Raw genomic sequence first — 12,303 nt, 5'->3', positions numbered from 1 at the left:
AAATGTAATCTGGACTGAACTCAAGGACTTTAAAGCGATGTCGCTTTGAGTCTCAGAGCAGATGATGCTGCAAAATACTTAATAATAATTCAAGTGGCATTAAGTGGTGCACTAAAGCTAACGCACTAGAAGGTGTGCTGCACAGAGCACCACTCTAATGCAGAATTCAGCTCTGCGCTGAACCTTATTAAGTACATTACAGTACGACGATTTGTCAAGTGCCATCCACCATACGGTGATGCAATATAAAAATATTGGTTTAATGACAGCCATGTAAAGCCATTGAGTAATACATGGTTGAATTCCGACCTTTAGCTTTCTGACATAGGGAAACATTTGGCCATGTGGTTACAGTTGCACCTAACGTAGAGATTCTGTTTAAACGTGATTTTCGCACCTTCAAATTCGTTTTGTGTGCTACCCAAGCAGGTGAATTCGCCGTATATGTACAGGTATCACTTGGAGACTGTAATTCCAACGAGTTTAGACTCAAGTTTTAGTTCCAGAAAATAGTCAAAGAAAGGAGCAACACCCTGACGATGGGTAAAAAGTAAAGTTGGGTAAAATGTATAAAAATTAGTTGGCCGCTCCTAACCTGGAGAACAGACGCCTTTTGCAGGCGCTCATTATAATTACCTAAGTTGTGAACTAGTTTCATTACTCCTCATTCGACCTTACCGGCAAGGGAGGCCCTACCAGTAGCATGCTACCGCCGGCATCGCTTAAAGATTCTACGTAACTACTGGCAGTCCTCAGTGCACACTTAAATAATTTTCTTCCAACTGAGTTTCTATCGAAAACAATACCTAAAAATGTTGCTTCTTCAGTAAATTGTACCCATGTTTTACGGAATACTATAACCCTAATAGAAGAGTTTTTGATTAGTAGTAAATTACAATAAATGCTAAATTGGTAAAAATACAGTATATTTTAATTTGTAACATATGTATATATTTATCGTATATTCAGACAACGCATTGTTGAAACCCCTTTCACACAGCAATCTTAATTGTATTTTGATTTTTTTTTTTTTTTTGAATATCCCGAACATTGCAGCAATATTTTATTTTGTTTTGCCCTACTTTATAATTCAAAATTCCGCTACACAACTACATAAATTACAAACACCGTTTCATGTAATACTGGATTCACATGCGAGCTTTGATTGTAATTTCAGCTGTCATTTCATATTGTTCTGGATTTCGGTAGCAAAATAATTAATTACAAAGTGTGGACATATGATAAATCTGACAAACAAATTAGAATAGTCACAGTTTTTTCTTTCAGAGTTGTGAACAAACAACATTAAGTCTGGTTGAAACAAATTGGCATTACTTTCAAAATATTTTAAATGCTTGTTTTTGACATATGTATTTTGTTGTGTTGTGTACCTTATATATTTAAATTCATTTATTTATTTATTATTTAAATTTATTATTGCTCATGAGATATTAACGGATGCCTGAAATTTTGCAATATATTTTCAGTGAACATTCATAATAGACATATTTTTGAAGTTGGCTGCACTAAAACTTAAGACGTAAACATTTTTGCGAGTAAAATCTAACTCTGAAGGTTTTAAGGGCTTTTTTTTGCTTCACATGTTTCTTTCGTAAGTTGCGTGTATTTTTTTGTTACTTTGAAAGAAAAAACTACGGTCAATGATATATCGTGTAAATCGATTTTTACAGTTTTCTTTTTTTATTTTAGATGTCAGTTTAAAATTTTTGACAGCTAAAAAATTGCAATAAAAACTCCCGTGTGAGTTCAGTATAAAAATTAAAATCAATCATAATTTTGACTGGATTTTTGTATAGAATCAGATTGTAATTTTAACTTAATTTTCTTAAAAATTGCGCTGTGTGAATAATTTATAAATAAATTATACTTATAAATATCTAAATTAATAAGAGTGCTAATCAAACATTTTAAGTTTATATAAATTTTAATACGAAATTTTGTTAAGTGATTTGCTTAAGTTTTCATTACATAAATCAGCAATTTTGTTCGCTCACTAGCAAAGTAAGTTAATCTAACACTCAAAAAATAAATTTTTTTATTTAAGCAATATCTTAAATTTTATTATTAAAATAAGTTAAATTTACGAATTAAATTTAGAAGTTACGAGGGTTGCCTTTTAAGCCTTGCGCCAAACAATGAAAACAAAGTGATTATTCAGTGAAAATGGTTATATTGTTTTTCAAAGTATTCTCCATGATGAGCAATACATTTTCGCATTCGATTGAATCAATTTTCAAAACAGTTTTCTACTCTAAAGTTAATATCTTCAAAACCACGGTTTTGAATGTCGCAACGGTTTGTTTGGGCTTAGAAAAACGATCGCCACATTTTTTTTATGTTTGGGACCAAAATGTTAATTGTTTAAATGTTTTAATGTTGTTGGTCGTCAAGTTAGGACTATAAGATGGATGACCTATTAATACAACGTTTTGTGTGCTAATAAACTCTTGTTTGAGCTGATGTGTGGGAGCTTGCATTGTCATAGTGAAGGATGATGTTCCTTCTGTGGTTGGTTTTCCTCAATTCTCCGAAGGCTTCCGGCAAAAACAAATGGTTATGTGTGACGCAGAACTGACAGTTCTATGTTGTTTGCTTCACTCATATTCTGAATTATTTCATAGATATAAATTAAAATGTTTACATTTTCTCCGTTTGTTATGAGAAATTAATTTATTTCTGCTAACAATAAAAAACAAAATATCATTTGCCTATAATTGAAATGTAAACAAATAAACAATAGCTCTCTTACAACTTTTACAGAACTTTCTGACACAAAAGCTATTTCACATGCATCAGTTCATCAGTTCATGTCAATAGAAACGACAAAATCTTAATTACATTAACTAATACTACGTTTACATTATGAGATTAAGAGAACGAGATTATGTTAATTTGTATTTTTAATCTACACCATTTACATTATACATTGGAGATTAATTTTGACGTTTCTCTTGTTGTGTTTTGTTTCGTATATTTTGTAAATTTCTACAAATAAAGCATTTAATTATAATTTTATACAAAACAATTGTAATTCAATAAATAGTTTTATAACAATTACGAGTATTTAACAATTTTCAGTTATGTATAAAACTAACAAATTTAATAAAAATTTTATTTACTTCGGTATTTTCAAATTTTCAATGTTTGCTTTGAATAGATTTTGACATTTCTTTACAAAATCATCTAAGATCGTAAAAAGTCTACGATATTAAGCGATTTGCACAGGAAAATGTTAACCATTTCAATGGAAATTTAAAATTAATCTCGACCAAAAGGAGATTAGCTTTTGTATGGGAAATCTGAGATTAAACAATGAGATTAGTACTCTCAGCTCAATTTTTGCTTTAATTTACTTTAAATCTCACAATATAAACGCCATAAAAAACTTAAAAACAGGGTTTTATTTAAAAATGATTTGCGAAATTTCAAACTCATTTCTGATTTCCTAAGGGAATATTATGATTGCCGTCAAAAAAAAGAATTTAAAAAAAGAATTGAAAGTTTGAAAATGTTAAAATAAGTAAATTTTTAATGAATTCGCTAAAAAATAGTTTTATACATAATTATAACTGAAATTTGTTAAATAATTCTTATAAAACTATTTATTGAATTTATATTGCAATTGTTTTGTATAAAATTGTAATTAAATGCTTTATTTACAGAAATTTATAAAAAACACACAAAACAAAACACAACAAGAGAATCGTTAAAATTAATCTCCAATGTATAATGTAAACAGTGTATATTAAAAATACAAATTAACTTAATCTTGTTCTCTTAGTCTCACAATGAAAACGTAGTATTACAAATATTATTCATTATTACTCGTTTCTATTTATTTAGATGTTTCCTTTACTTTATTTCTAAATAAATATACAAAAATTGATATTTACAACAAATATTAATATTAGCCAAAAATCGTGGTCGTTAAAATTTTATAAAGAAATTCCTGAAAATCGTGACTATAAAAAAAAAAAAAATTTTTTAATATAGTATACAAAGGATGTCCACATGTAATGACATTGGTCTATTTACTTAAAAATATTAAGATTTTTTAAATAAAAATTTGACTGAGTAACCGTTTTAAAAAATTAATAGAAATAAGACACTTTTTGAATGCAATTACTCAAAATGTTTTACTTTTTTTTGAAAACATTAGGTTGTTTAAACGATTTCATAAAAAAAGTTTGATTTGTGATTTTAATATAAAGTCCAAGCAAAGACGAAAAGAAAAGGTAAGGTAATATATTCATTGTGTTTTCACCTTTATTTTCTATTTGATTTCCGTTTAATTGGAACGAAAACTTTATAATATTCTTGCCACACTAGCCAATAGACGCGCTTTTGGTAATTTATGTCGTACATAGAGTTTCTATATATAAATTCTGCAATCATAATATATATACACAATCAATTTTAATATAATTAACGTAGCTTATCATATATAGTTAAATAATTTCAATAGGCATAAAATAAAAATTTGACTTTCTATAATAATTTTAATAAAAAAAATGTTTAAATTTTAAACATGTGGCATCACGCAGTTAGTTTCTTTTATTTGTGAAATAGCTGAAATGCGTATGTCGTTCCCAGCAATTATTTCGCTAATTTTGTAAAAGAGTTTGGGTTCGGCTGTATGAAAGATGTGTTGATTGTTTGTTGTAATAATTTCATATATACTTAGTACATAAACATTTTGGATTGATTACAAACTCTTTACAGTTAAAGAAGTATTGACGCGTGTACCTGAATAAAATAATTATTGCCTTCTAACTATATAAATTGGCAAAGTCAATATACACTGTAAAAAAGTAGCTGAATTGTTTGCTTCCGAGTAAGTTACCAGCTCTGATTATTTATAAACGACAAAAAAAAAAAAAAAAAAAAAAAAGAAACGTGGAATTGTAGACGGAAATGTCTACAGAAGAAGAAGTCGACACGAATCCATCCAATAGCATCGATAATGATATTGCAGGTTCAAATAATTTTGGAATACCGATTACCACCAATAATGTCAATAATAACTACGTAAGCTTCAACCAATTTATTATGCCACATAACTTTCATAGCGGAGATGGCAGTTTCCATTCGGCAACTTTGACTTCAACGTCAACATCTGATCCAAATATAAATAATGCATTTAATACTGTTGTCAACAGAGCAAATAATGGGTTTGTAAACCCAACAATCAATAAGAATAGCTCCTATCATTATTTTCAGCAACCAAATGTGAGTATATTATTACTTGAACTATACTTGGTAACATATATATTAATAACTTATTTTTAATTTAATAAATACAGGACTTATATTGTAATCCTCATGCGTACTTTTATAATGGCGGTACTTCAAATTCAATAAGTTATAGTGATTTAGCCACATATAATACCAGTAGTACCTTTGCCGTTAGTAGTGTGGATTTTCAAGGAAATGCTAATAATAATCCCGTTATATCAAATCCGTTTGCTGATGTGTTTCAAATTAGATCATCAAATTTACATGCAACAGCACCAGAATTTTTTCCACGTTTTAACAAGCTTTCGTTAAATGATCCAATTGAGGCTAACAGCAATCAGTATAATGTATTGCCAACGACTACTAACAATAGTGATTTAATAAATTCAGAAAGACAAGAAATTGAGCAAAATCCACTGGAACTAACAAATCAGTTATGCACACCTGTGAATAATTCACGTATCGACTGTAATAAGAAAAAATTTGATAAGTCTGCTATGAGCACTATTCCTTCTAGCTCTACATCTTTGTTTCCTGCTTCATTCAATGAAAGTTCTTCAAAAAATAATAGAAAACATTCAAATAATATAATGAATGGAACATCTGCACGAGTCGACCGGGACCGTGATAATAGACGTTATCAAAATTCACGAAGATCAGAAACTTTCAACGATCGAGAAGATAGTAATCATAATCGTCATCGTTATGAAAATCATAGAAGCAATAAACGACGTGATGACTGGAATCGCAATAGAGATCGTATTAATGGATTTCGCGTTGAAGAAAAATATTCTTCTGATATTAAAGATAGTCCTATATCTTCACCAGAAAAGGTTTGTATTATGGATTTATATGTTTCTATAATATTGATTCATATTCATACATAATAGGTCTGTTCCACGAGCTACTCATAGTAAAACACAAGGGAACACGAAAATTTGCTGGTGGATCGCCTTGTGTATACACAGTGGTACTCAAAGTTACTACGAGCACCTCGTGGAACAGACCTAATATTAATTTATTCAATTCATTATATGTCTTCTATGGTATATAATATAAAGAATATAGTGATATAACGTCCCACATGACATAGTTTCTATAGGATATGTTTATACGCTACATAACAAAGTTTATATAGGACGCTATATCATTTAATTTCTTACATTTTCATTTTTTTTTGTCTTTGCATTTACTATTAAAAAAATTGTTTAAAAAAAATGTATACACTAAGCTGCAAATATTTGAGGTGTTTGCTGTTCAAAACTTTTAGCATTTTGTCGTTCGATTATCGACAGCGAGCTTTTCGAAAGGGTTCGAACATCGTATATTCATATGCTATGCATAATTGTATAAAATAGAGGTGACATAAAATGAAAAATAGAGCCGCTCAGCAGTTCGAATATATTTTTAATACATGTAGCTTCATATATATATGTTGATCAAAATAAAGAACCTTTCGATTATCAATTATGTTCGAAAATGTTCGAACGCTATGTAGTGTTCAAGTATTTACTATTAAACATTTTATTTGTATTCAAAAAAAAAAAAAATCAAATGAAATATGAAGCAAATCGAACGTATCGTAACATTGAAGTGTGAAATCGAAATGTTCGAATTTAATCTTCAAGCATTGAAAATTTGCTGGATCCAAATATTCGAATATGGACATTCTTAAGCTAGTCGTCCATCTAATTGCTCAAATGTGTAGCACTATTCGTAGCACTGTGTAGTACACAAACATACATACATAATTACATGTTGCAATATTAAGAAAATGTTAAATGAAGTAATTATATTATTTGTAGAAATCGTCTCCAAAGAAGGATGGTGAAAATGAGAAATTAACGCAGCGTGAAAAGCTGATTCGGGACATAGAGAATCGATGCCTCGAATGTTTAGTTTGCGTTGAAGTAATCAAAACTCATCAATCAGTTTGGTCTTGTAATAATTGCTATCATTTATTACATTTGAATTGTATCATAAAATGGGCAAACACTTCGAAATCGGCTGATGGCTGGCGTTGTCCAGCTTGTCAAAATGTCGACAAAGATGTGCCGCGTGATTATTTCTGTTTTTGTGGAAAGGTTAAAAATCCTCAATATTCGCGTCAAGACTTGGCGCATTCATGTGGTGAGGTCTGCGGCCGTGTTGATGGATGTATCCACGCCTGTACATTACTTTGTCACCCTGGACCTTGTCCTCCTTGTCAGGCAAATGTGTTACGTGAATGTGGTTGTGGTAAAACTAAAAGATTAATGCAATGCTGCCTTAAAGATTTTATTAAATGCAATTCTACATGTAATAAATTCTTAAATTGTGAGGTGCATAGATGCAAAGAAACTTGTCACGAAAATAAATGTGAACCTTGCACAGAAAAAATTGATCAAAAATGCCATTGTCATGATGTTGAGCGTCAAATAACGTGCTCTAAGGAAACACATGATAAGCACGTTTATTCTTGTGGCAAACCGTGTAATAAGAATTTATTATGCGGCAATCATAAGTGCAAAGACTGTTGTCATCCTGGTGAATGTCGAACCTGTAAGGTTAGTCCTGAAAATGTTACCACTTGTCCTTGCGGTAAAACGTCTATATTGAAAGAACAACGAGAATCCTGTTTAGATCCGATACCAGTTTGTGAAAATGTCTGCGGTAAAGTATTACGATGTGGCAAACCAGGTATTTATAAGCTTTAAATTTTGCGAAGATATATTAAAAATTAATATATAAAATATTTTGCAGCACATCCTCATAGTTGCACTAGCAAATGTCATGCTGGAAATTGTCCACCGTGCAACAAGCAGACTGCTGTGAAATGTCGTTGTGGTCATATGGACCAAATGATTAAATGCCGTCAACTTTCTACTCGCGCAGATGATGCTAGATGTAAAAAACGCTGTGTAAAAAAACGATCCTGTGGTAAACACAAATGTAATCAAGAATGCTGTATAGATATTGACCACATTTGTCCACTGCCGTGTAACTACACGCTATCTTGTGGAAAGCATAAATGCGATTTGCCATGCCATCGTGGTAATTGTCCACCATGTTATCGCTCTTCTTTTGAAGAATTGTATTGTGAATGCGGTGCTGAAGTTATATACCCTCCGGTTCCATGCGGAACAAAGCGACCAACTTGTAACCGCCCGTGCTCACGCACACATAATTGTAATCATGCTCCTCAACACGGTTGCCATTCAGCAGGGGCATGTCCGCCATGTATGTTATTTACTACAAAATGGTGTTTTGGACAGCATGAACAACGTCGCACTATACCGTGCTCTCAAGCTAGCTTCAGTTGCGGGCTCGCTTGTAACAAGCCACTGCCTTGTGGACGACATAAATGCATTAAACCTTGTCATGATGGAAGTTGTCAAACTCCAGGTGAAGTTTGCAAGCAAAATTGTACTACATTACGCACAACTTGCACACATAAGTGTTTAGCAGCATGCCACAATGGAGCTTGCCCTGACACGCCTTGTAAAGAAATGGTAAATGATTATTTAATCCTTTTTTTTTGTGGTTTAAATATTATTATGTCTATTATGTAGGTTGAGGTTCAATGCGAGTGCGGCCATAGAAAACAAATGAGAGCATGTTATGATTTATCGCGAGAATATAGCCGTATTGCAACCGCACAATTGGCGTCATCAATGGCTGAAATGCAGCGAGGCAATTACATGAATTTAAATGAAATTTTAGCACCAGTTAAAACAAATAAGACGTAAGTATACCTTAAAAAATAAAGATATTATTTACATCTTATAATTAATCTTTTATCATCAATTTAATAGTCTTGATTGCAATGAAGAATGCCGTTTGGCTGAACGAAATCGTCGCATTGCTATTGGACTGCAAATACGTAATCCGGACACATCGCAAAAACTTATGACTAAATATTCAGATTTTATACGCGGTTTCGCCAAACGAGATCCCACACTTGTTAAGTCCATTCATGATGCACTTACTAACTTGGTAAAATTAGCAAAGGAGAGTAAACAAAAATCTCGCAGCCATTCATTTCCAACCATGAACAGAGAAAAACGTCAATTAGTGCATGAAATGTGCCAAATGTTTGGTGTTGAATCAGTAGCTTATGATTCGGAACCAAACCGCAACGTTGTTGCAACTGCCTATAGAGATAGAGTATGTTCTTGCACATGATTTTACTTATAAATACTTTGTTTATCATTGGTTTCTATTTTAGTCTTGGTTGCCTGCAGTAAGCGTTATAGATGTTATACAGCGTGAATCTGGACAAAGGCGAGTTCCTGTGCCAACCAACAATGTGTGGGGCAACCGGAGATAAATACAGGAATTAAAAACTTTTTTTTTATACTTTTAAGTTTATAGATTGCTAAATTCAATTATTCAAATTCTTTTCTACATTTTCTAAACACGTTTAAAAATTCATTACATTTCTTTTAAAAATTGCATAATTTTTCACAAATATCTCAAATTCCACAATTTTTTAAAAATGCTCGCTGAAGCGAAATTCCTTCAAATATTAATATTCATTAAGAAAATTTTAACAAATTTTCTTACTAACTAATTACATGTATGACATCAATTTCCATATTTGTATACAGTAACGAACAAATTGTAGGAATTCAATTAACAGAGAAAGAAAGAAATTACGATTTTGTAACAAAATACGTTAAATTATGAGATTAAAAATGCTTTTTCGTAAAATTCATGTTACTTAAGTGTTTTTGTTTTTTTTTTGATTGGCGAGTTACAATATTTACGAACTTGATGCAATTTAAATAGTTTCATATTAATGAATAACGTTTCTTCTTTCGATCGCGTCATTACGAACTACACCCGCTGTTCTCCAACGTTTGCTACTAGTAGGTACAGGTTTTTAGGAAAGTACTTTACAGTTTATGGTAATGTTTATAGGTAAGGGCAAAATATATTATATAAACTTAACAAGATAAATTTATTTATCGAGGTAAATATGACATTACAACATTACCAAAGACATTAGCAATAATTGGTGATCGTGAAAATCAAAACATTATTTACCAAAGAAAGATCACGTAAAAACCATGTTTTTCTAAGTTCTAATGAAACGCATTTATAAAGGATTCTAATGTGGTTTATAACTCTATATAAAAGATTTCACTTTGTATAATCTATTTCAACTTGAATATACATATCTATACGAACGATTCTTCAATATTTGGGCTCCTGCTTCAACAAAATGTCTACAAAATACAATTTTACGGCAGCTATTAGCGATGCTCTCCTTTTCTATGAGAGTTTTATAGTAATAAGAGGCCAATGTGAGAAGTAACTCAAATTAGCAAATAGACTCGTTGTTGCAAAGTTCCTATTCTCTTGACTAATGACAATCGTTTTCCGTGAGCGCATTTTTTGCGTTGTTTGATGAGAACGAAATCAGAGGAACCTATATCTGGCGCTGATTGTTTGCAAAAATTGTATTTTAATTGACTGACTTCATCGCTTGGCAATGGTCTTTTGGACGAAACTTACTTTAAGGATTTTTACAAATAGGTAACAATAATAATATGAGTTTGTGACTTTGTCAGTTCGGAAAAAATCTACCTATCTAACGAAATTCCTTTTTCATTCCAAGAAAAACGCTTCGAAGTTGAAAAGCCGGATTTACGGCACTCCTTTGTCTCTTCCATTGTTTCAAGATTATTGTGGTCAAGATCATCACTCAACTATAGTGATAAAACAACACATACAATTACAGTAGAGACTCACAAATTAGAACTCTTATTAATTCGAATTGTCAAAAAATTGGAACCAAAAATCTTCAATTTATTGTATGTACTTAAAGCTCTAAAATTAGAACTTTTGGTTCTAATTTTTGAACTAATTTCTCTTTCTGTTTTTTTTTGTTTTGTTTGAGCTTTATGTAAATTAGTAAGTTAATAAATGTTATTGTTTGTATTTGTTTCCAAAAAAAAAACGCATTTAGAAATGCAAATTCAAGACAGATCTGAATTTGAGTTCAATACTGATAATGATACGTTAAATAACATTGAAGATGACGTTCCCTATCCCACACCAATAGGGTCTCATGCTGAAACGATATTGTTGTTGTAACTCGCTGGGACTTACTTGTGAAGTTCCTTTGGGGGGTCTTGAACAGCACTTGGTCGTCGCTGACGACGAGTGGCTCCGAGACGAACACCCAAATTCTGAAGCGATTGACTGTGTCTTTATCTTAATAAGTTGGTGCAAAAAGAGTGTTTCGTTTCCTACTGATATGACCTATCTTTTAACTCTCCATAATAATAACTGTACAAAATTTGACTTAACAAATAAACATTACCGAGTATTTTATACAATAATGCTTAATAAGGATTGATTTCAACTGTAAAATAAAATTTTTATGTAGAGGTTTAATTTTTTTTTTCATTTTTTATGGAAATAAAAAAGTCCAGAATTTGGAACTCTTCGCAAATTCGAACTACCCGAAAAACCAAGTGGTTCTAATTTGTGAGCCTCTGCTGTATTTCTATTCATTCTAAAAACTATCCATATTTTGCTGAGAAAGTCTGGGAAGGTTTGCATTCAAAATGGAAAGTGGACATAATATATATCATTTAATGTATGTACATAAAATTTTTATTATAAATCTTTCATGTGCGTACTCTTCACCACATCTGCTGTTGCATCATTAACGACATACTGTGAAATCTTTTTCGACTATATACCGTATTTTAGCAACGGTATAGCCTCGGCACTCATGACCGAATTTAAACCGACATTTGTTTTTTTCTCTCACTCTCAGTTTTTTAATTTGCATTGAAAGCAACAATAATTTTAATTTTGACGTGCCCGTGACACTCTACATAACATAGGCATAAAGTAGAGTTTACGTACCTATAAAGTATTAATTCATTTCATTTCATTGATTCAATTTTTTTTCATATGTGAATTATATACTGACCCTTCAATTTCGAGTAGCACTAATTGAAATATTGACTGGTTGGTTGGTTGTATTGGCAGGCCATTAGATGCACCATGCATCTAAGGCGATTTTTCGCCGTTTTGCTACCACATTTC

The 12,303-nt window shown here is 31.3% G+C and overlaps 1 protein-coding gene across 4 annotated transcripts; it reads left to right on the top strand.

The window, feature by feature from the left end:
* The first annotated feature begins 1,927 nt into the window (after window positions 1-1,927).
* On the top strand, window positions 1,928-9,941 carry LOC119687329 (protein shuttle craft). 4 transcript variants are annotated; one of them, XM_038101607.1, is made up of 8 exons: window positions 1,928-2,022; window positions 4,744-5,250; window positions 5,325-6,089; window positions 7,062-7,935; window positions 7,999-8,747; window positions 8,808-8,980; window positions 9,051-9,402; window positions 9,464-9,941. In XM_038101607.1, exons 2-8 carry the CDS (start codon window positions 4,936-4,938, stop codon window positions 9,563-9,565), a joined length of 3,330 nt encoding a protein of 1,109 aa, XP_037957535.1. In that variant the 5' UTR covers window positions 1,928-2,022; window positions 4,744-4,935; the 3' UTR covers window positions 9,566-9,941. The 4 variants fall into 4 exon arrangements, with proteins under 4 accessions (XP_037957535.1, XP_037957536.1, XP_037957533.1 ...); XM_038101608.1 differs by lacking the exon at window positions 1,928-2,022 and adding an exon at window positions 4,171-4,256; XM_038101605.1 differs by lacking the exon at window positions 1,928-2,022 and adding an exon at window positions 4,566-4,682.
* The last annotated feature ends 2,362 nt before the right edge of the window (window positions 9,942-12,303 follow it).

The sequence above is a fragment of the Teleopsis dalmanni genome, chromosome X (assembly GCF_002237135.1).
Source record: "Teleopsis dalmanni isolate 2A chromosome X, ASM223713v2, whole genome shotgun sequence".
NCBI lineage: Eukaryota > Metazoa > Arthropoda > Insecta > Diptera > Diopsidae > Teleopsis > Teleopsis dalmanni.
The sequence above is the reverse complement of the archived record's forward strand: the minus strand, read 5'-3'. Positions and strand labels throughout refer to the sequence as shown.